We start from the raw sequence: 23,587 nt of genomic DNA, 5'->3' as shown, positions 1-23,587 counted from the left end.
AGTGAGTGTGTATCTCTGGGAAGGGATTCCTTGTTGGATAGTGAGGGTGGGTCTCTATGAGTGTATTCCTTGGTGGGTAGTGAGTGTGTATCTCTGGGAAGGGATTCCTTGGTGGATAGTTTGGGTCTCTGGGAGTGTATTCCTTGGTGGATAGTGAGTGTGGGTCTCCTGGAGGGGATTCCTTGGTGGATAGTGAGGGTGGGTCTCAGGGAGGGGATTACTTGTTGGATAGTGAGGGTGGGTCTCCAGGAGGGGATTCCTTGGTGGATAGTGAGGGTGGGTCTCTGGGTGGGGATTCCTTGGTGGGTAGTGAGTGTGGGTCTCTGGGAAGGGATTCCTTGGTGGATAGTGAGTGTTGGTCTCTGGGAGGGGATTCCTTGGTGGGTAGTGAGTGTGGGTCTCTGGGAAGGGATTCCTTGGTGGGTAGTGAGTGTGGGTCTCTGGGAAGGGATTCCTTGGTGGGTAGTGAGTGTGGGTCTCTGAGAGAGGATTCCTTGGTGGATAGTGAGTGTTGGTCTCTGGGAGGGGATTCCTTGGTGGATAGTGAGGCTGGGTCTCTGGGTGGGGATTCCTTGGTGGGTAGTGAGTGTGGGTCTCTGGGAAGGGATTCCTTGGTGGATAGTGAGTGTGGGTCTCTGGGAGGGGATTCCTTGGTGGGTAGTGAGTGTGGGTCTCTGGGAAGGGATTCCTTGGTGGGTAGTGAGTGTGGGTCTCTGGGAAGGGATTCCTTGGTGGGTAGTGAGTGTGGGTCTCTGAGAGAGGATTCCTTGGTGGGTAGTGAGTGTGGGTCTCTGGGAAGGGATTCCTTGGTGGATAGTGAGGCTGGGTCTTTGGGAAGGAATTACTTGGCGGGTAGTGAACATGGGTCTCTGGGAGGAGATTCCTTGGTGGGTAGTGAGCGTGAGTCTCTGGGACATGTTGCGGAGGTACACCCTTGGCCCAAGGTGGTGTTGGCACCACCTTTGGGGGAAACCCCCACAGGTCCCCACTGTTGGGAGGCGAAGCCGGATGGGAAGCGGAGGCCAGCTGGTGCTTCGCCAATACCAGCTCTCGTTCCCCGCAGGTTGAGCCCTTGGGTGCCATGACCGGCTGGACTTAGGTGGGCCTCCGCGTGGATGATCCCATAGGTTGGCAAAAGTGTGTCACACCAGAGGACAGCAGTTGTCGAGGTGGTCCAGCTGCGGAACGGCACCTGGCGAGACTGAGAGTCTGAACCAGGAGACTAGCGATTGGGTGGCAACTTGATGTGGAGAAGAGTCTATATGCGAGGTCGGAGGCAAGCAGCAAGGCACAGGGTTGAGGCCAGGCAAGAGTTCAGAGGCAGGCGGCAATGCACAAGAAGTTCAGGCGAGAGGTCAGAGCCAAGGGAATCTGTCTGAAGGGAATTAGGAGGCAGGAACTGGTACTGGAACTGAAGCAGGAACTGGTACTGGAACTGAAGCAGGATCAGGAACAGGTACTGGAACGCAGGCAACGAAGAACACAGCTGAACAGCGTGGAAAACTGTTGCCAAGGCAAGCTCTGACTGCCAGAGCCTGCCTTATATAGGGAGGTTTGCAGACGTCATCAGAAGGGCCCGCGGGTGGCTTTCTTGCCACGGTCCCTTTAAATCCAGAAGAGGTCCAATGTACCTGGGAGCAATACGTTGAGACAGAAGTTTTAGGTGAATGTGGTGTGTGCTAAGCCACACTTTGTCACCTGGTTGAAACTAAAGAGCTGGCCTACGATGAATGTCGGTGGACTTCTTGGCACTATTAGCTGCTTCTTGAAGTCTTTCATTGTATGAGTCCAGAGGGGCGTGTAAAGCCTCAGCAGTGCTCTGAGCCACAGGCGATGCAACTGCCAGAGGCATCGGAAGAGGTGACCATGGCTGCTTCCCATAGACAATGGAGAAAAGGGGAAGCTCCTGTGGAAGTGCTGACGTGCAAGTTATGGGAAAACTCGGCCTACAGGAGTAACTGAGACCAGTTGTCTTGTTGTTCATTGGAGTAAGCCCGTAGAAATGCTTTGTGCTTGGCTTGGCCATTAGCTTGTGGATGGTTAGCTGTAGTTAGATCCAAAGAAACACCAAACTTCTTGCAAAGGGAGCGCCAGTAAAGGGCGATCAATTGAGGACCTCTATCCAAGGTTATGTGTTGCGGAAGCCTGTGCAGGTGAAATATATGAAGAAAAAATAAACGTGCCAACTCGGGAGCAGAAGGTAGGCTGGGCAAAGGAACAAAATGTGCCATCTTGGAAAATCTGTATATTACAGCCCAGATTATGGTGTTACTGTGGGTCTTTGGAAAGTCGACTAAGATATCCGTAGACAGGTCAGTCCAAGCTTCCTTGGAGGCCGGCAGAGGTTGTAGTAATCCCCAGGGTCGTCCCATGGGTGGCTTCTGTTGCGCACACGTGGGGCAGGAATCCACATAGGCTCAGGTATCTTTTATCATAGTGGGCCACCAGTAATAAAGTTGGAGGAACGACAAGGTATATACACGCCCAGGGTGCCCAGCTATGTGGTCATTGTGTGCCCATTTTAATACTCGCTCGCAGAATCTGCGTGGTACTACCATCTTCCCAGCAGGGATAGTCAAGGCAGCCGAAAGATAGATGCGAGCAGGATCTATTTATTCTGGGGTTCTTCCGGAAAATCCTCGGGTTCGAAGGAGCGGCACAGTGCATCAGCCCGTTGGTTGTTTTCTGCATGCTAATATCTCAGATCAAAGTCGAACTGAGTGAAAAAGAGAGCCCAGCAGGCCTGCCGGGCATTGAGATGCTGAGCGTGTCGAAGATGCTTGAGATTCTTGTGATCTGTGAATATTGTGAAGCGATGTTGTGCGCCCTCTAACCAAGGGTGCCACTCTTCCAAGGCGAGTGTAATAGCAAGGAGTGCACGATCACCTATAGTATAGTTGCACTCCGCAGCAGAGAACTTGTGGGAAAAAAAGGAGCAAGGGTGTAGAGTGCACTTAGAGGAAACCGCCCCTACTCCGACAGAGGAGGCATCCACTTCTATGACAAAAGGGCGAGTCGGGTCCGGATGTCGTAAGCAGGGACCGTGTAGAAAGGCCTTCTTCAATGCTTGGAAAGCTGAAATGGCTTCAGGAGTCCAGTTCCTGGTGTCCATCTCCTTATGAGTGAGCGCCGTAAGGGGCGTGGCGTTGGTAGAGTAGTTTGCGATAAAATGGTGGTAGTAGTTCGCGAAGCCTAAAAATCTTTGAAGTGCACGTAGGCCTACTGGCTGGGGTCAATCGCGAATGCTTCGGAGTTTGCTGGGGACCATGGTGAAGCCACGCCTAGAGACGATGTACCCTAGGAAAGGTAAGCTCTCCTTTTCAAACAAGCTTTTATCTAGCTTGGCATTTAGGTGGTTGTCTTTTAAACATTGGAGCACTAGACAAACATCCTGGCGATGGGTAGATAAGTCCTTAGAAAAAACAAGGATGTCGTCCAAATAAGCTACTACTTTGGTGTACAGGAAGTCCTGGAATATCTCATTTATCATACGTTGGAACACCGCTGGAGCATTACAAAGGCCAAAGGGCATGACGAGATATTCATAATTCCAGTCTCTGGTGTTAAACACGATCTTCCAGATACCTTTAGGTCAGATGCGGATGAGGTTATAAACTCCTCTCAAGTCTAATTTGGTGAATATAATAGCTCCTTGGAGACGATCAAATAGCTCATTGATCAAAGGCAGAGGATATTTATCTTTACGAGTGATGGCATTTAGGCCTCGGTAATCTATACAAGGCTGTAATGGCCCATCTTTCTTGGCGATGAAAAAGAAACCTGCACCAGCGGGCGAATTGGAGGGTCGGATGAATCCTTTAGCTAAATTTTCTTGGATATACTCCGTCATGGCCTTAGTTTTTGGGACAGAAAGCGGGAAGGTCCTGCCCCTAGGAGGCGCTGTCTCCGGCAAGAGATCAATTGGACAGTCAAACTTCCGGTGGGGTGGAAGGACGTCCGCCTTCTGTTTGGAAAATACATCCTCATAGTCAGCATAAGGTGCTGGAAGGCCGGGAACTGTGACTGCTATCGGCAGCGATGAGGGTGGTTGAACCCTTTTTATACAAGAGTTGCAACAGTGAGCACTCCATTCAGATGATTGCAAGGTAGTTCAGTTGAATTGGGGTGAGTGTTGCTGGAGCCAGGGTAAGCCAAGAACCACTGGGTGGATGGACTTGTCAAGAATATAAAACTCGAGTTCTTCCTCATGGAGGACTCCAATCTTGACCCCAACAGGGAAGGATGTGTGATCCTCCCGGGCAGAGGATCTCCATGAATGGAGGCAATGAGTAATGACTTCTCAATATCTTTGGTGGGGATTCTCAAACGGACAGCGAGGTCCTTCATCAGAAAATTCCCGCCGGCTCCAGAATCAACCAGAGCAAATGCTGGAAAGGAATGAGAGTCCAAAGACAGGGTAAAGGGAAGAGTCAGTTGAAGGGCCGGACAAGTAGCGCCTAAGTTCAGGACCCCTACCGAACTTAGGCTCGACAGTTTCCCGGATGGATCGGGCATACTGATAATCGGTGTCTTGCGGCACCGCAGTACAAACAGAGGTCTGCTTGTCTCCTTCTGAGGCGTTCCTCTGAAGAAAGGCGTCTTCACTCTAGCTGCATAGGTTCTTTGGATTTGCTTACAGGGGAGCACCTAATCACAGGTGTCTCCTCGAGCGGAGGGGAGCGGGAGCGCTCCGTTGTAACACGATGAGGAATCCAAAGCTCTCGATTGCGTTCCTGCAGTCGGTGGTCGATACGACCTGTAAGGTCGATGAGGCCCTCGAGCAAAGTTGGGAGCTCACGGGCGGCAAGTTCATCCTTAAGGTCAGGCGAGAGCCCATCCAGATAGATGGATCGCAGGCAGTCCTCCTGCCAACCAAGTTCTGCCACAAGGGTGTGAAATTCTATAGTGTAGTCATTGAGAGACCGGCGTCCCTGCTAGAGGTGTAAGAGATCAGAACTGGCTGTGGCCTGCTGACCAGGATCATCAAAGGTCCTTCGAAACATGGACATGAAGTGGGAAAGCACCTGTAGAAGAGAGTCTGACCACTCCCAGAGCGGTGAAACCCATGCCAGCGCCTTGCCTTCTAACCGTGAAAGGATGAACATAATCTTCGTGGCATCATCCTGGAATACAGTTGGCTGAAGAGCGAACTGCATGTAACACAGCTTTGGATCACCATTGAAGCATGGGGGAGCTGGTAACGAGACCGAGGCTCTGACTGGGATTGCCTGTGACGACAAACTGGACAAGGCTGGAGTGGTGACTGCTGGGACCGGAGGAGAATCCAGTCGACTGCTTAGATGTTCAATAGAAGCTGCCAATGCCTCAAGGAGCCATTGCTGCTCTTGAATCTTGAGAGCTAGGCCTGGGATGGCCTGGATGGTGGGAGCCTCCGCTGGGTCCATGGGTCTTGGCAACCTGTTGTGGAGGTGGACCCTGCCTGAGGTGGTGTTGGTGCCACCTGTGGGGGTTTCCCCCACAGGTCCCCACCGTCAGTAGGCGAGGCCGGACGGGAAGCGGAGGCCAGCTGGAGCTTCACCAGTACCGGCCTCATTCCCTGCAGGTTGAGCCCTTGGATGCCGGGGCCAGCTGGTCTTAGGTGGGCCTCTGCATGGATGATCCCATAGGTTGGCTAAAGGGTGACACACCAGAGGATAGCGGTTGTCGAAGAGGTACAGCTGCAGATTGGCAGCTGACGAGACTGAGAGGCTGATCCAGGAGACTGGTGAGAGGCTGGCAACTTGGTACGGAGAACAGTCCAGACGAGAGGTCAGAGGCAGGCGGCAGTGCATGAGGTCAAGTCCAGGCGAAAGATCAGAGCTAGGGGAATTTGTCCGATGGGAAGTAGGAGGTAAGAACTGGTACTGGAACTGAAGCAGGATCAGGAACAGTTACTGGAACGAAGGCAACGAAGAACACAGCTGAACAGCATGGAGACTTGGTGCCAAGGCAAGCTCTGACTGCCAGAGCCTGCCTTATATAGGGAGGTTTGTAGACGTCATCAGAAGGGGAGGTGGGTGGCTTTCCAGCCACGGTCCCTTTAAATCCAGAAGAGGCACGCGCGCACTTAAGGCCGTCGGGTCGGAGAGGAGACAGCGGCGGCGTCTGACTGTGTGATGGAGGAGAGGCCTAGCTGGGCCCGGAGGAACTCCCCACTGCGCGGGGTGACCCAGGAGGCGAGAGAGCAGAACGTGTGTGGTAACCGCTGCCCGCCGCCGGAGAGGACGGTCCCAGACCAGGGAGCCAGCGTCGGGGGTGAGTGAACCCGGCTGCGGGACTGCGGCGGCCAGGCAGCGTGACAGGAAGAGATTCCTTGGTGGGTAATGAGTGTGGGTCTCTGGGAAGGGATTCCTTGGTGGGTAGTGAGTGTGGGTCTCTGGGAAGGTGTTACTTGGTGGATAGTGAGTGTAGGTGCCTGGGAAGGGATTCCTTGGTGGGTAGTGAGTGTGGGTCCCAGGGAAGGGATTCCTTGGTGGGTAGTGAGTTTTGGTCTCTGGGAAGGGATTCCTTGGGGGGTAGTGAGTGTGAGTCTCTGGGAAGGGATTCCTTGGTGGGTAGTGAGTGTGGGTCCCAGGGAAGGGATTCCTTGGTGGGTAGTGAGTGTGGGTCCCAGGGAAGGGATTCCTTGGTGGGTAGTGAGTGTGAGTCTCTGGGAAGGGATTCCTTGGTGGGTAGTGAGTGTGGGTCTCTGGGAAGGGATTCCTTGGTGGGTAGTGAGTGTGGGTCCCAGCGAAGGGATTCCTTGGTGGGTAGTAAGTGTGGGTCTCTGGGAAGGGATTCCTTGGTGGGTAGGGATTGTGGGTCTCTGGGAAGGGATTCCTTGGTGGATTGTGAGAGTGAGTCCTTGGGAAGGGATTCTTTGGTGGGTAGTGAGTGTTGGTGTCTGGGAAGGGATTCCTTGGTGAGTAGTGAGTGTGGGTCCCAGGGAAGGGATTCCTTGGTGGATTGTGAGAGTGAGTCCTTGGGAAGGGATTCCTTGGTGGGTAGGGAGTGTGGGTCTCTGGGAAGGGATTCCTTGGTGGGTAGTGAGTGTGGGTCTCTGGGAAGGGATTTCTTGGTGAGTAGTGAGTGTGGGTCTCTGGGAAGGGATTCCTTGGTGGGTAGGGAGTGTGGGTCTCTGGGAAGGGATTCCTTGGTGGGTAGTGAGTGTGGGTCCCAGGGAAGGGATTCCTTGGTGGGTAGTGAGTGTGAGTCTCTGGGAAGGGATTCCTTGGTGGGTAGTGAGTGTGGGTCTCTGGGAAGGGATTCCTTGGTGGGTAGTGAGTGTGGGTCCCAGGGAAGGGATTCCTTGGTGGATTGTAAGAGTGAGTCCTTGGGAAGGGATTCTTTGGTGGGTAGTGAGTGTTGGTGTCTGGGAAGGGATTCCTTGGTGAGTAGTGAGTGTGGGTCCCAGGGAAGGGATTCCTTGGTGGATTGTGAGAGTGAGTCCTTGGGAAGGGATTCCTTGGTGGGTAGGGAGTGTGGGTCTCTGGGAAGGGATTCCTTGGTGGGTAGTGAGTGTGGGTCTCTGGGAAGGGATTCCTTGGTGGGTAGTGAGTGTTGGTCTCTGGGAAGGGATTCCTTGGTGGGTAGTGAGTGTGGGTCCCAGGTAAGGGATTTCTTGGTGGGTAGTGAGTGTGGGTCTCTGGGAAGGGATTCCTTGGTGGGTAGTGAGTGTGGGTCTCTCGGAGGGGATTCCTTGGTGGGTAGGGATTGTGGGTCTCTGGGAAGGGATTCCTTGGTGGGTAGGGAGTGTGGGTCTCTGGGAAGGGATTCCTTGGTGGATTGTGAGAGTGAGTCCTTGGGAAGGGATTCCTTGGTGGGTAGTGAGTGTGGGTCTCTGGGAAGGGATTCCTTGGTGGGTAGTGAGTGTGGGTCTCTGGGAACGGTTTCCTTGGTGGGTAGTGAGTGTGGGTCTCTGGGAAGGGATTCCTTGGTGGGTAGGGAGTGTGGGTCTCTGGGAAGGGATTCCTTGGTGGGTAGTGAGTGTGGCTCTCTGGGAGGGGATTCCTTGGTGGGTAGTGAGTGTGAGTCTCTGGGAAGGGATTCCTTGGTGGGTAGTGAGTGTGGGTCTCTGGGAAGGGATTCCTTGGTGGGTAGTGAGTGTGGCTCTCTGGGAACGGTTTCCTTGGTGGGTAGTGAGTGTGGGTCTCTGGGAAGGGATTCCTTGGTGGGTAGGGAGTGTGGGTCTCTGGGAAGGGATTCCTTGGTGGGTAGTGAGTGTGGCTCTCTGGGAGGGGATTCCTTGGTGGGTAGTGAGTGTGAGTCTCTGGGAAGGGATTCCTTGGTGGGTAGTGAGTGTAGGTCTCTGGGAAGGGATTCCTTGGTGGGTAGTGAGTGTGGCTCTCTGGGAAGGGATTCCTTGGTGGGTAGTGAGTGTGGGTCTCTGGGAAGGGATTCCTTGGTGGGTAGGGATTGTGGGTCTCTGGGAAGGGATTCCTTGGTGGATTGTGAGAGTGAGTCCTTGGGAAGGGATTCTTTGGTGGGTAGTGAGTGTTGGTGTCTGGGAAGGGATTCCTTGGTGAGTAGTGAGTGTGGGTCCCAGGGAAGGGATTCCTTGGTGGATTGTGAGAGTGAGTCCTTGGGAAGGGATTCCTTGGTGGGTAGGGAGTGTGGGTCTCTGGGAAGGGATTCCTTGGTGGGTAGTGAGTGTGGGTCTCTGGGAAGGGATTTCTTGGTGAGTAGTGAGTGTGGGTCTCTGGGAAGGGATTCCTTGGTGGGTAGGGAGTGTGGGTCTCTGGGAAGGGATTCCTTGGTGGGTAGTGAGTGTGGGTCCCAGGGAAGGGATTCCTTGGTGGGTAGTGAGTGTGAGTCTCTGGGAAGGGATTCCTTGGTGGGTAGTGAGTGTGGGTCTCTGGGAAGGGATTCCTTGGTGGGTAGTGAGTGTGGGTCCCAGCGAAGGGATTCCTTGGTGGGTAGTGAGTGTGGGTCTCTGGGAAGGGATTCCTTGGTGGGTAGGGATTGTGGGTCTCTGGGAAGGGATTCCTTGGTGGATTGTGAGAGTGAGTCCTTGGGAAGGGATTCTTTGGTGGGTAGTGAGTGTTGGTGTCTGGGAAGGGATTCCTTGGTGAGTAGTGAGTGTGGGTCCCAGGGAAGGGATTCCTTGGTGGATTGTGAGAGTGAGTCCTTGGGAAGGGATTCCTTGGTGGGTAGGGAGTGTGGGTCTCTGGGAAGGGATTCCTTGGTGGGTAGTGAGTGTGGGTCTCTGGGAAGGGATTCCTTGGTGGGTAGTGAGTGTTGGTCTCTGGGAAGGGATTCCTTGGTGGGTAGTGAGTGTGGGTCTCTGGGAAGGGATTCCTTGGTGGATTGTGAGAGTGAGTCCTTGGGAAGGGATTCTTTGGTGGGTAGTGAGTGTTGGTGTCTGGGAAGGGATTCCTTGGTGAGTAGTGAGTGTGGGTCTCTGGGAAGGGATTCCTTGGTGGATTGTGAGAGTGAGTCCTTGGGAAGGGATTCCTTGGTGGGTAGTGAGTGTGAGTCTCTGGGAAGGGATTCCTTGGTGGGTAGTGAGTGTGGGTCTCTCGGAGGGGATTCCTTGGTGGGTAGGGATTGTGGGTCTCTGGGAAGGGATTCCTTGGTGGGTAGGGATTGTGGGTCTCTGGGAAGGGATTCCTTGGTGGATTGTGAGAGTGAGTCCTTGGGAAGGGATTCCTTGGTGGGTAGTGAGTGTGGGTCTCTGGGAAGGGATTCCTTGGTGGGTAGTGAGTGTGGGTCTCTGGGAACGGTTTCCTTGGTGGGTAGTGAGTGTGGGTCTCTGGGAAGGGATTCCTTGGTGGGTAGGGAGTGTGGGTCTCTGGGAAGGGATTCCTTGGTGGGTAGTGAGTGTGGCTCTCTGGGAAGGGATTCCTTGGTGGGTAGTGAGTGTGGCTCTCTGGGAACGGTTTCCTTGGTGGGTAGTGAGTGTGGGTCTCTGGGAAGGGATTCCTTGGTGGGTAGGGAGTGTGGGTCTCTGGGAAGGGATTCCTTGGTGGGTAGTGAGTGTGGCTCTCTGGGAGGGGATTCCTTGGTGGGTAGTGAGTGTGAGTCTCTGGGAAGGGATTCCTTGGTGGGTAGTGAGTGTGGGTCTCTGGGAAGGGATTCCTTGGTGGGTAGTGAGTGTGGCTCTCTGGGAAGGGATTCCTTGGTGGGTAGTGAGTGTGGGTCTCTGGGAAGGGATTCCTTGGTGGGCAGTGAGTGTGGCTCTCTGGGAAGGGATTCCTTGGTGGGTAGTGAGTGTGGGTCTCTGGGAAGGGATTCCTTGGTGGGTAGTGAGTGTGGCTCTCTGGAAATTTATTTCTTGGTAGGTTCTGGTGATGACAGTCTCTGAATCTTAGATTGGCTTTGAAGATGAATTTCAGGGAGGGCTAACAGGAAGTCTCAGGGTGGGTGTTAAATTATTATCTATGGAAAGGTCCAAAGAGTGGTGCTGGATCCGAATTGTGAGGATGAATCTTCTCTTTGCAGCCTGAAGCTGGAGTGTGAGAAGCTGGCAAGCGAGAAGACTGAAATTCAGAGGCATTATGTCATGGTAAGGAGCCAGACTCTTACAGGTGGGGCTACGGCTACATGTTTGGGATCCCCCTGGCAGAGAGCTCAATGGGTTTCCACCGATGAAAGCTTGCCTCAGAAAAAGCAAGTTTGCTTACCCTAAACGATGTTTCCGTAGGTAGCAGGATGAATTAGCCATGCTGTCATGGGATCTGTCAATCAGGCCCGGGAGGCGGCGCCCTGCTATCCACGGGAAAGGGATGTTCATTTGTAGGATCTGTGTAATACATGGCAAAGCGGTAATGTGTTTGGCAAGATGGAGACCGCTGGTAATCTGCTCTACCAATTGAAACTAAAATCCTTTGTTTGCATTGTCACTGCCCGGCCTAACTTCAGATTCTTTGGGGACAGATAATTGACCTGCTCTGGGCTTTCCCCCACAGGAGGTAAATTCGGGTGGCAGCAAACAGCCTTGTAGCCACCTCTCTGCTGGAGGCAGTTGTTGCTGGTGGGGGTGGGCAGGAAGATACAAACTGGCGTCTTTGGTCAGTAAGGGAGGAATACTGAGCAAACTAATCCCATCTGCCTGGCAGGTTGCAGGGCTGAAACCCCTTGCCCATGCGAAGATCTCACCTGACAGTGCTTCGTGTCCTCAGAGCAAGCCAAACCTGGACCCATTTAGTGCCTGCCAGTGCGGAAGTTTTAGTGGAAAAGTGCATGACTCGGCCGGCTAGGGTGAAAGGGGCACAGCCCACCCAGGCTTATGGTGGGAGGACAGGGAACTAGGAGTCATTGATTCAAATCCTGCTTCTCCCATTGCTGCTCCTTACCTCAGAGATGCCTACCCTGGGGCCTGATTTACTAAGCTTTTTTTTTTTTCCTCACAGACACAGACCGGGAAGGGAAACCTGAGTTAATCATGGCCTTAGATTGTAAGCTTTTTTTTTTTTTGGGGGGTGCGGGCTCGTGGTCAGCATCCTGGTTTAGAGGGTTATAGTGACACCACCACTGAAAATGAACATGGCTGGCGAAGTCCATTAGTTCAGATTTCTTCCCGTGGCCCATTTCTGGCACTGCGCAGAACCCCAAAATGAGACTGGCCGGAGTAGGCATCTCCTGGCGACTGAGCGGGCCACGGGGCTGGAAGTGAAACCGAGGCTCTTCCATTTCCCCTGCATCACAGACCCCTTCAGGATACCCCACTACTGGAAGCCACCAATTGCAGGGGACATTAGCTGGCACCTCCTGGGGCATTAACCTCCCTGCTGGATCCATTCAGGGCAGATTTTCACGCCACTGGCACCGCACGGGGGGCTTGGAAGGATCTCGGGACGGGCGGGGCGGGTCCCGTTGTGAGGTCACTTAGCACCACAGTGGTGGAGGCTGGTGTGAGCATCCCTTGTTGCCAGCGGGCCCTGACTGCTCTCTCCACTTTTGCTCTTGCTTTCGCAGTACTACGAGATGTCCTATGCACTCAACATCGAAATGCACAAGCAGGTGAGTTAGGTGAGCAGCGAACCACTCCCGCCCCAGGGAAGCCTGGCCTGCTGCCACGGATTATTCCGGGGACGCCTGGGCTGCCCGCCGACCAAAGCTGTTGTTGGTTCTCCTCAGCTGGTCTGCGTACGGCACAGCAGCAGAATGTGAGTGCTGGTCAGCGGCCTGCCCAAGGAAGCCAGCGCAATAGAAGGATCACCGGGCAGGCTCCAGGCATTAGGGATCAGTTCTGACAGCTTAGGGAGGAGACAGCACTGACAGGGTTAATTCCCTAGTAGAAGCTTTCTCTGGACCTGCCTGGGAGAGGGCCCTGTGGCCCAGCTCTCCCAGGCAGGCTTCCAGTGTTGTGCTCCTGAGACCTGGCTCAGTGCAAAAGAATTGCTCAACCTTTCTCCCAAAACACACAGTGAGAGAACCTAGGGCCAGGCACTCACCAGGAACTGGTCCCTGGCCTCCTAATAACTGCTTGGGCCTAGGATAATCCTTTAAGGCAGCTGCAGTGGGCACGGGTAGACAGAGCCTGTCATTTGAGGCACTGGAGGGCTCAGGGGAAGGATGGATTCAGGGAAACCGAGACCATCACTTGACTGGAGGGCTCAGGGGACAGGTACAGGGATACAGAACCTGCCAGCTCAAGCACCGGAGGACTGAGGGGATGGTTGCAGGGATACAAAGCCTGTCACCTCTAGCACTGGAGGGTTCAGGGATGGGCACAGGGATTCAGAGCTGTCACCTCTAGCAGGGGAGGTCTCAGGGGAATGGCACAGGGATTCAGAGCCTGTCACCTTTAGGACTGGATAGTTTCTCCATATTGTCACCCAGTAGTGGATAAGAAGCCTGTACACTCTTTTGAATAATTTTATGTAGATTGTGTGCTTGAGAGACCCTGATGAACGTGTGAAATCTTGCAGCAGGACCTTGGATCTCTCACTGGCACAAATGTGGCTACATGCCTGTTTTATCCCTGTGATCTGCGGTTCAAGGTCCAGGAGCCTGACAGGGTGTGTGCAGGTCCACCCGGGAGCATGAGGTGCAAGCATTAGGCCAGAAGTATATAATTCCTGCCTTCCAGCGTGGGCAGCAAACTGATCTGCATTTCCAGACAGCCATAATGATTGTCATCGGGATAGCTGCCTGCATTTAGGCCGGGACCAGTTCTGTTTGTGATCCGGGTGGACTGGTGCGGTGCAACTCACAAGCATTCAGCCAGTGGGAAGAGATGTTGGAGCTTCTGCAGGGGAAATCTAGCTGCTGCTAAGCTGGGCTGGGATCCTTCCTTTGTCGTTCTGGGACGTAAGGAGGGAAAGATCCCCAGAATGCTGGCGTTGCATGGTCCGGTGCTGGCAGGAACGTGTGAGGGAGTGCAGAGGTCGGTTTAAAGACCCGCATTCATTTCCCTCGACGGATGGTACCCCCCACCTGCTTTCTTCTAAACGAAAGTTAAGCTGACTCCTGCGCTAGGAAAACCCCAGGAGTAGCAGGCATCATTTTAAACTTCCCAGCAGCAGGAGAGCAAGGCCTTTGGATGCGTGCATCCTGAGAGGTGACAGCAGGCTTCCCCTGGGAGCTCTGAATCCCAGGGCTCCGGGGCTGCACCCGACTGCCGCCCTGCAGCTTGGAGAGCTCTGGCGCAGTTTCTTCCCTTTCAGCTCCTAGGGATCAGCCTCCTCGGTATCTTATTGCTGAAAGCACGAAGTTCAGATGTGGTGACGGCTGCCGGATTCACAGCACTGGAAACTCGTGGGGGGGGGGCCCCACGGGACAGACACAGCAGATACGTAACTGCCACCGCAGTGTGTGTGGGAGGCCTGCACTGCTGCTGCTCGTGTGTGTGTGTGTGTGTGTGCTTGTATATGTATATGTATATCTATTTATCTATCTGCTACTGCTATGTCTGTCCTGTGGGGGCCTGAGCTTACAGTGCTGTGAATGCAGCAACCATCGGAGATTACCAATGGTAGCAGTGCGAGCTCCCCCCCCCCTTACTCACTGGATTTCATTAAGGGCAGAAGAGTGTCACAGAGACCCAGAGGTGCCTGCAGGTTGTGGGAGCAGTTTAGGGATTGCTTTGAACCCTTAGAGTAACAGACGAGAGTGATTCCAGTCGCTGCTTGTTTCCCAGGGGTCAGCGGAGGAAGGGAGAGAATATCTCTGAGGTGGAGGATGCTGGACCTGGGGGGGTGGGAGGGAATAGTCCTGCCAGGGCTAGGAACGTGCCCTAAGATTCATGGAGTGAGAAGAGCTTGCGGGCAGCGGAAGACCTGTATATTTAATTTACGGTGCTTTCCTTTTTTCCGGGTGCCTGCAGCATGAGCTCCTTTCTTTTCCGAGGGATCTTTACCTGAACGTCACTGTTTGGCAGAGATGTATGTATTGTGGACAGTGGGTGACGGGGCTTAGGGCACCATGTGGGAATTAAGAGCGCTCTTTGAGAAACTTTTCCCATTTCTGTAAAAAGCTCTGCATTTCACCCCGTGGGAGCTCACTAGGGGCCCGCAGGCTTAACCACGACTCCTTTCTCTCGTAGGCCGAGATTGCGAAAAGGTTAAGTGCCATCTGCGGCCAGATCATACCCCTCCTTACACAAGAGGTAAGAGGCGCGGCCGCTTTGTGTGGTGGGGGCAGACAGGAGAGAGATATCCCCCCCCCCCACCAGTATAGCTGGAGCTGACCCCATAGTGGCTGGAGAAACTCACTGCAGCCGCCGCCCCTGTGGCCCCCCCCCCCCCCCCGAACCCCAGCAGAAATGAGGTAATCCCAACGCGAAAACAAAAGGGAGAGCAGACAGAGGGACCGGGAGGGAGGGCGCGAGAGAGAGAGAGCTGCATGAGAAAAGAGAGCCACCACAGTGTGAAGGGGTCCCGGTCCCCCGAAGCTCGGTCCGGCCTCACCGCCAGGGCTGCCTGGGGCGGGCGAGGCCTTTCCTGGAGGTTGAAGGTGTTCAGGCCTGTGGGATGCCAGCTGAGCGTACCCGAGTGGAGGAAGATGCCGTCCCGGGGAGAGGGGCAAGAGTGCTGGAGGAACTGGAGCGTGGGACCGAAACGCAACGGCTGTTCAACAGGCTCTTGGCGTTCACCCTCCTGTGCCTTGTGTCTTCCAGCACCAGCAGCAGGTGGTCCAGGCCGTGGAGCGTGCCAAGCAGGTGACCATGGGGGAGCTGAACGCTGCCATTGGGGTGAGCACAAGCACACAGCAGGGAGGTTCCCCCTTCTGCCGGCCCGGGCTTGTAATTTAGTTAATCTTCTCCTACACGTTAGCAGCTCGGGCTCTGCCCTGCGCCACGTGACCCCCGTGCACCAGTTTCTGCGGTGAGCCTCAGTAATAGGTTTATAAATGGGATTATGTATTTGGACACATACTGGGGTGAAGATTCAAAGGCTTTGGCACCTTTTTAACTGGTAAAATAGAGTTATTTTTGCCAGATCTGTCTAATTAGATTGTCAGCTGCTAGAACGTTTATGCAGACTTGTAGTCTTGGGGAGGCATTTCGAAGGGTATTGGAAACCTCTGGGATTGATATTTTAAAGATCTAGATGCCTAATTTAAGGAATGCCAGGACTGGCCTAAAATCTCCAGAGACTGGGTGATGCATCCCTGAAACAGCGCTCCCTGCAGGGTAGGGTAGAAAAGGGGTACGTGCAGCATAGGGCATGGCTACGGGGGTACAAGCAACGTAGGGTACAGCTATGGATATTCGCAGCATAGGTATGGGGTACATCAAGCATGGGACACAAGTATGGAGTACACAGTTTAGGGTCCAGGTATAGGGTACACACTGTATAGGGCAAGGATAGGTTTAATGCAGCTTAGGGTGCAGCTATGAGTTACACACAGCACAAGGCAGGGATGGGATACATGTAATGTGTAGGGCACAGGTTTGGGGTAAATTGAGCACAGGACGCATGAATGGGGTACATGCAGCGTAGGATGCAGGTGTGGGGTACAAGTTTATTTTATTTTATTCCTTGATTAATCACAATTTCATTACACATGTAAGGATGTACAATTAAAAATAATTACAATTAACATTAAATAAATTAAATCATAAAACCCAAATCATATTATCTAAACAAGTTGTAGAACAATTTATCAATAAATACAATAAATGAAACAAATAAAAGACATAGAAAAAAATATTAAAAACATAAAAGCCATGTAGAACATGGGTGTGGGGGTCATGCAATGTAGAACGCAGGTGTGGGGTACACGAGATATAGGGCAGTGATGGGGTACATACAGCCTGGGGCATGCTCAGCATAGGGTGCAGGTGTGGCATACACGAAGTGTAGGGTGCAGGTGTGGGGTACACGAAGTGTAAGGTACAAGTGTTGGGTACCGCAGTGTAGGGTGCAGGTGTGGGGTACACGTAGTGTAGGGCAGTGATGGGGTACATGCAGCCTGGGACACAGGTATGGGGTGCACGCAGTGCAGGGTAGGGATAGATATATATACACACTGTGTAGGATACAGGGATGGGTACACACAGTGTAAGGCAGAGATAGGAGTACATGCAATGTAGTACACAGGCATAGGGTGCACACAGTGCAGAGTAGGGATAGATATATACACACTGTGTAGGATACAGGGATGGGGTACACACAGTGTAAGGCAGAGATAGGGGTACTGCAGTGTAGATAAAAGATATAGGGTACATGCAGTGTAGTACACAGGCATAGGGTGCACACAGTGCAGGGTAGGGATAGATATATACACACTGTGTAGGATAGGGGGATGGGGTACACACAGTGTAAGGCAGAGATAGCGGTACTGCAGTGTAGATAATAGATATGGGGTACATGCAATGTAGGACACAGGTATAAGGTGCACACAGTGCAGGGTAGGGATAGATATATACACACTGTGTAGGACACAGGTACAGGGTGCACACAGTGCAGGGTAGGGATAGATATATACACACTGTGTAGGACACAGGTACAGGGTGCACACAGTGCAGGGTAGGGATAGATATATACACACTGTAGTACACAGGTATAGGGTGCACACAGTGCAGGGTAGGGATAGATATATACACACTGTAGTACACAGGTACAGGGTGCACACAGTGCAGGGTAGGGATAGATATATACACACTGTGTAGGACACAGGTACAGGGTGCACACAGTGCAGGGTAGGGATAGATATATACACACTGTAGTACACAGGTATAGGGTGCACACAGTGCAGGGTAGGGATAGATATATACACACTGTAGTACACAGGTATAGGGTGCACACAGTGCAGGGTAGGGATAGATATATACACACTGTGTAGGACACAGGTATAGGGTGCACACAGTGCAGGGTAGGGATAGATATATACACACTGTGTAGAGTACGGGGATGGGGTACATGCAGTGTTGGGCATAGGGATGGGGTATCAGCTGGTATGTGACATATGGATACTGACGTTTTTACAGATGGGTAAAGACCCGGCCAGTCCTAAGGTGGCCACTTGGGGACCAGATAGCCACAAACTTTCTTTCGCATCCCATTTCATGCTGGTAGCAAGGGCTGAGCATGAGGGGTGGGGGGTGGGGGGTGGGGCAGAACGGTTGCTGCCGTGTGTCCTGTTATAACACCCAGTACCCTTCACTATCTCGCTTCCAGCAGCAGCAACTGCAGCACCTCTCCCACCACTCCACTGCTGTCCCGGTGACCCCCCACCCCTCGGGCATGCAGCCTGCTGGGCTCACCGCTGGGACTGCCACCTCGGGGCTGCTGGCACTGACAGGAGCATTGGTAAATCAGTCCCAGCTCAGCACGAAGGAGGATGGAGGTAAGACTGCAGCCCTGCCACAACAGGGAAGGTACCAGCTCGGGACAGCAAACATGAGGCTGGGGGCTGGGACACCCGAGAGGTTACAGGATGGCGGGGCTGAGACCCAGGGCTAGCAGGGGAGGGGATACTTGTCAAAGATAGCAGAAGTGAGCCTGGAGGCTGGCACAGCTGGAAAGTTACTAGTCCCAGCGTGCACCAGGTATCCAGTTCATGGGGTAGGGTGGCTTCACGGGTTTCAAGGAAGTCGCCTCTCTCTTGACCTAAAATTATATTTCTGCAAATTCCCAGGAACCTAAGTGTTGGGTGAGTCCTGGCAAATCTGCTTTCTGGGACTAGCAGCCTCGGCTGCCGCCGCTGGCCCTGGCAATGCCCGTAGGGTAATATATATCTGCTGTTGCATCCACCGCCACAGACACAGCTGTGGCATCCGCGTGTGTCTTGAGGGCGTTCGCACGACGACACGACCTGCGGCTTGTGCGGGCGTCTGTGACACACCAGCGGTGTATGGGGCTTTTACGCTTCAGCCCGGTTAGCCACCCTCTCTCAAGATTTGGCCACTGGGGACCAGAATGCGCTCAGCTCGTACCGCATCCCGTGTTCCTGGATGAGATAAAAGCGAACGCGCGGTCCGTCTGTTGCATAAAACGAAGGATTCCTTGGTGGCTGAAAGGGGGGGGGGGAGCTGTGTCTGCGCGCGGGGGGGTCTGCTGTCACTAACTGTGTTGTCTCTGCTTTCCTTTGGTGCTTCCGGGGTGCCCCTGGGGGATGGACGCCAGCACCCACACCCTGCAGGGTAAGTCGCTCACTCCTGAACCTTCCACCTCTCTGTGCCGGGCGGCGTGAAACTCCAGAGAAACGTTCCGCAAGCAGCTGGCTTGCCTGAAACTTCAGCTCCAGCATCAGAGTCATTTAGAAAGAGAAAGGGGGTACTGGGCCAGGAAACCACCTGCAGTCTGTGCTCTGCTTTTGGATCAGCTCGCTTGCCTCCGTGTGTTAGAGAGGGGGCAGCTTTGGCTCAGAGTCTCGGTGTTTTAGGCCTTGGAAACAGGATTGCATTTCTGGCCTCTCCACCTGTGTACCGCAGCGGCCTGGGGTTGGGGGGGGTGGGGGAGGGGAGGGTAATACTGTGCCCCTGGGGATGCAGACAGCCTCTCTGCAGGAAGTTCTGGTGAGTGGAGGGGAGACCCCCCCCCTCCCCAGGACAGAAAAGAAAGTTCTAGAGAGGCAGGATCTGCCTGATTCCCATCTGCGCTCTCCACCTGCAGCTGCCCCTGCTGTGAGACATCCCAGAGTAGTGTGCGTGTTTACTATTTGTAAAACAAAAAAAAAATCTGACTGATTGGGGAAATCCAAGCTTAGTGTGAGATGCTGGGAGATGGGGAGCACTCTCTCCGCCCACCCCCTGGGCAGGAAATCTCACAAAGGCAGTGCGGTGAAGAAGAGACAACGGGGTCCCTGAGGAAAAAAAAAAAAAAAGATATAGTTGCGATGGAGAAGGTACAGAGAAGGGCAACCAAAATGATAAAGGGGATGGAACAGCTCCCCTATGAGGAAAGGCTGAAGAGGTTAGGGCTGTTCAGCTTGGAGAAGAGACGGCTGAGGGAGGATATAATAGAGGTCTTTAAGATCATGAGAGGTCTTGAACGAGTAGATGTGACTCGGTTATTTACACTTTCGAATAATAGAAGGACTAGGGGGCATTCCATAAAGTTAGCAAGTAGCACATTTAAGACTAATCGGAGAAAATTCTTTTTCACTTAACGCACAATAAAGCTCTGGACTTTGTTGCCAGAGGATGTGGTTAGTGCAGTTAGTGTAGCTGGGTTCAAAAAAGGTTTGGATAAGTTCTTGGAGGAGGAGTCCATTAATGGCTATTAATCAATTATACTTAGGGAATAGCCACTGCTATTAATTGCATCAGTAGCATGGGATCTTCTTAGTTTTTGGGTACTTGCCAGGTTCTTATGGCCTGGATTGGCCTCTGTTGGAAACAGGATGCTGGGCTTGATGGACCCTTGGTCTGACCTAGCATGGCAATTTCTTATGTTCTTATGCTAGGCCTGGAGCTCTCCCACAGGCAGGCAGCAGGGAATTGGGGGGGGGGCTGTCGTGTCCCATGGGCAGGTATGGGGGGGAGGGTCCAGGTGACGCTCCCAGACCAAGTACAGGGATCGCCATGGATACAGCTGCAGAAAACAGATCCTTTCTCAACCATCCACTGAGGCGAGAGTGCCGGAGGGGCTGTTACAGCAGAATTGCCCCCTTACAGTGCAGGAGGAGACACCGAGGCTGACTGCAAAGGAGTTTGCTATAGAGAGGGATTACTGTGTGTATGGCTCTTCGGGCATGGGACCTTCTCTGGGTGTTTCCACCTTGCCCTCATCTCTGGTGTCCCTACAGAGCAAGTCCCCATGTCCCTGTGAGAGCCCCCGCGGAGCGGAGAACGCCAGCATGGCGGGGATGAAACAGGAAGAGAAGGAGCTCCCGACGCAGTCTGTGAGTAGATCTGGTGCTGGGGAAGGCGGCTGCGCACGCTGCTCCCGAAGCCGCTGGTTTAGGCCTGGTCATAAACCAGCGGCTGGGGGCAGAGGGGCATCGCAGCCTGTCCAGCCCTTCTGTTGACTGGTTCCACTGTGGGCCTTGGAGGGGAATCATTCCTCTGTCGTGCTTCTCTAAGAATTAAAAAAAAAAAAAAAAGAAATGAATGATTTATTCTAAGATGGCTGCGATTGCAAAAGGCACAGTGCTTGATAATAAGTGAGGCTGAGCCAGGCCGATGCCACTGGCTGAGTCTTTGCTTGTGTGTGAGTGGTTCATCAGAGTGCTGCTCTGCTCCTGGCTGCAGTGACGCTCTTATACGGTAAGAGGCACTGAGCAGTGGTCAGGTGATGGTTTTAACAAATCCAATGGATGGATTTTTTTTTCTCTCTCCCAGGACAGTGATGGGGACAAGAGTGATTACAACCTGGTAGTGGATGAGGTGAGTAACTTTTTTTTTTTAGCTGATACTGCCTGACGGGTAGGAGTTTCAAAAGCAGCCTTGATTCCCAGAGATACAGGCTTGTGGAGGTCAACATTCAGAGGGTTTACCCAGCTAAGTTTAGGCCTTAGCTGAATAACCACGGGTAAAATGTTAGACAAATAAGTTCCGGTGCAGAGTTAAGTTAAGCCAAGCAACTCATTTGGCTTAAGTCTGCTCAAGCCGGAGAGGACTCCTGAAGTTAGCTAAGATAAATGTATCTGTTTAAATAGGACTTAACTGGCTAAATTCAACCTAGGTCCTAATCAGCAGCCTGCTGCGGAATATCTGCACAAATCTATCCAGGTAACTTGAGCTGAATAAATTGTTGGCTGAATTTGGACTTGTGTGTGTCGGAGCCCCCCCAAAGAAGACAGGAAGAGAGGGTAGCAGACACCCCAGAACAGGGTGGTTGTAAAGCTGTGCTGTGTCTTCCCTCCTCCACTTCAGTGTGCTCTCTCCCCTGCCTCAGGATCTGCCTTCAGAGTCTGGCAGCCCTGCCCCCGCGGCGCCCGGTGGGAAGCTGGCGCCCTTGCGTAGGGAGCCCCAAGGCAGTCCTGCCTCGCTGACCTCAAGCCGCAGCACCCCTACCTCGAAACAGAAGGACCCACATCTGGTAAGCAGTCGGATTTCTGCTGGGCAACTCCCCCCCCCCCGGGGAAAACATTTTAATACATTACCGGGGGGGGGGGGAGACAGTTTCCAAAATATGTTACTGGATAATTAAGGAGTCGCCCGGGTAAAACCGGAGGCAGGAACCTACCATTCACCTCTTCGGGTAAAAGCTGCATAGGGGGGGCAGGGAAGGTGGAGCTGGCAGACCACGCACCACGGGATTTCATTTTCAAAACTCAGCGCGTGATTTATGGGGCCAACTTGTCTGTAGGTACTGAAGTATCCTTAGTGCCAGCCGGCCCCCACCTTTTCAAAGGAGAAACTCCGCTAGGAGACCCCCATGTACATTTTTATAATTCCCCCCTCCCCCCCCGCCTGAGGGTATAAAAATCTTTGCATATCTACCAACCTAAAGTCAGACGGGAAAAAGAAAGGTGAAATGTAGCACTTCCCAATGAGCCACCTTCAGCTTTAGGTGAGAATGGCTGACTCTTGTGTCCTGTGACCTTGGTCACTGACCTCGGCTGAGGGAGGATGGCCATGCTGGACGCAGGCTGTGACTATGCTCGCCTGTGGTCAGTTTTGTGACCGTGGTTACTTGACCGTCCTGTGGCCACGCTTTGTAATCTCAAAAAATAAATTGCTCCTTATGGTGCAGCCGTAACCAGCACAGGTGAGAAAGAGAACCGATATGACGTTCAGCATCTGATGTCATGTCAATCAAAATAAAAACTTCAGTTCCCACAATGCAGTGGTGCGCTAATTCTGGCACCTGAGGGGTGAGTTTGTAGTTAATTCTGGCTGGCCCTGGTCTAATGCACTCTCTCTCTCTCTAATATGTGACCCATGTTGTTACCCACTAGCGGACAGAGCTACTAAAAAAAAAAAAAAGAGACTTAGTTTCTGCATTTCAAGGCTTCCCTTGCTCTCTGGTAATGCGCTTCCTTACGCCTCCAGCTTGTAGATTTCCCTCAGCAGCCAGCACCAAGGAACGGACCCCCACTGAAAGTGGTGCTCTGAGCGTTATTCTGAAGTCCTACCGTTCAGGCAGAGTCTGCAGGGACCCTGGGGACACAGAACAAGCCATCGATCTCAGAGCTAAATCAGATTCTGAGATTAAAACATCAGCGTGAAAAGCACGGGGAAGAATTTATCGATTAGGTGATTGTTCTGGTTTGTGCATCAGCAAAAAGAGAGAGAGAGAGAGAGAGAGTGGTGGAGGAGTGAGGGAGAGATAAAGAGGAGCAGCGGCTTCTTTATGTAGTCAGGATGGGGCAGCTCTGAAGCGTTTCCTGGGGCAGGGAGGGGAGGGGAGGGGATCGGTGGCAGAGAGGGGGAAGGGGGCTGCAGGTTCCAGTCCCTGGACTGGGCAGCCTTCCTGGAAATGCAATAAAACGTGCAGACTCAGATGGTCTCAGAACATCCCAGCGTGTGAGAAAGGAGTCAGGACCTGTGACTGGATCTCGGAAAAAGGAGAAGGGAGCAGGGCATCCCCTCGGTGCACATGGACCCGCAGCCTCCCTTCCTCGCTGTCGTCCGCACACTGACGTTGTTTTTTTACCTGTGGCTTCGCTTCACAGAATGATCCTGCAACTCACACTCCCATGTCCAGATCTACCAGCTCGTCTCCCCACAGAGACTCATCCACTCCTGGCCCCGGGCCAAGCTCCACCTCGCGCCTCCGCCAGATCCCCACCAAGCCCCCCACCACCGATACCATCAGTAAGTTTCTGCATGCGCCACCCATCCCTGTGCCTTACCCGAATGCCAGAGCTGCTACATTTCTGTTCCTGCCCATTCGTTAGAAATGATTTTTTTTTTTTTTATAAGTTAAATTTTATTGAACCACAATGGCAGATGAAATTTAATGTGGACAAGTGCAAGGTGTTGCACATAGGGAAAAATAACCCTTGCTGTAGTTACACGATGTTAGGTTCCATATTAGGAGCTACCACCCTGGAAAGAGATCTAGGCATCATAGTGGATAATACTTTAAAATCGTCGGCTCAGTGTGCTGCAGCAGTCAAAAAAGCAAATAGAATGTAAGGAATTATTAGGAAGGGAATGGTTAATAGAACAGAAAATGTCATAATGCCTCTGTATCGCTCCATGGTGAGACCGCACCTTGAATACTGTGTACAATTCTGGTCGCCGAGAAGGTACAGAGAAGGGCAACCAAAATGATAAGGGGGATGGAACAGCTCCCCTATGACGAAAGGCTGAAGAGGTTAGAAC

At 52.9% G+C, this 23,587-nt stretch overlaps 1 protein-coding gene across 3 annotated transcripts in view; it reads left to right on the top strand.

Annotated features, from left to right (window-relative positions):
- Positions 1-23,587, top strand: part of LOC115097688 (transducin-like enhancer protein 2) — a 43,013-nt gene that overhangs the window by 4,691 nt on the left and 14,735 nt on the right. The window contains exons 3-12 of one of the 3 annotated variants that reach the window (XM_029613641.1): positions 10,420-10,483; positions 11,896-11,940; positions 14,468-14,530; positions 15,041-15,115; positions 17,550-17,715; positions 18,495-18,511; positions 20,119-20,214; positions 20,654-20,698; positions 21,210-21,353; positions 22,933-23,074. In XM_029613641.1, the coding sequence (XP_029469501.1) occupies positions 10,420-10,483; positions 11,896-11,940; positions 14,468-14,530; positions 15,041-15,115; positions 17,550-17,715; positions 18,495-18,511; positions 20,119-20,214; positions 20,654-20,698; positions 21,210-21,353; positions 22,933-23,074 (857 nt within the window). Of the gene's footprint in view, positions 1-10,419; positions 10,484-11,895; positions 11,950-14,467; positions 14,531-15,040; positions 15,116-17,546; positions 17,716-18,494; positions 18,512-20,118; positions 20,215-20,653; positions 20,699-21,209; positions 21,354-22,932; positions 23,075-23,587 lie in introns of those variants that run through there. The other 2 variants (XM_029613640.1, XM_029613642.1) reach the window with 2 other exon arrangements.

This window comes from Rhinatrema bivittatum, chromosome 8 (assembly GCF_901001135.1).
Source record: "Rhinatrema bivittatum chromosome 8, aRhiBiv1.1, whole genome shotgun sequence".
Classification (NCBI taxonomy): Eukaryota; Metazoa; Chordata; class Amphibia; order Gymnophiona; family Rhinatrematidae; genus Rhinatrema; species Rhinatrema bivittatum.
The sequence above is the reverse complement of the archived record's forward strand: the minus strand, read 5'-3'. Positions and strand labels throughout refer to the sequence as shown.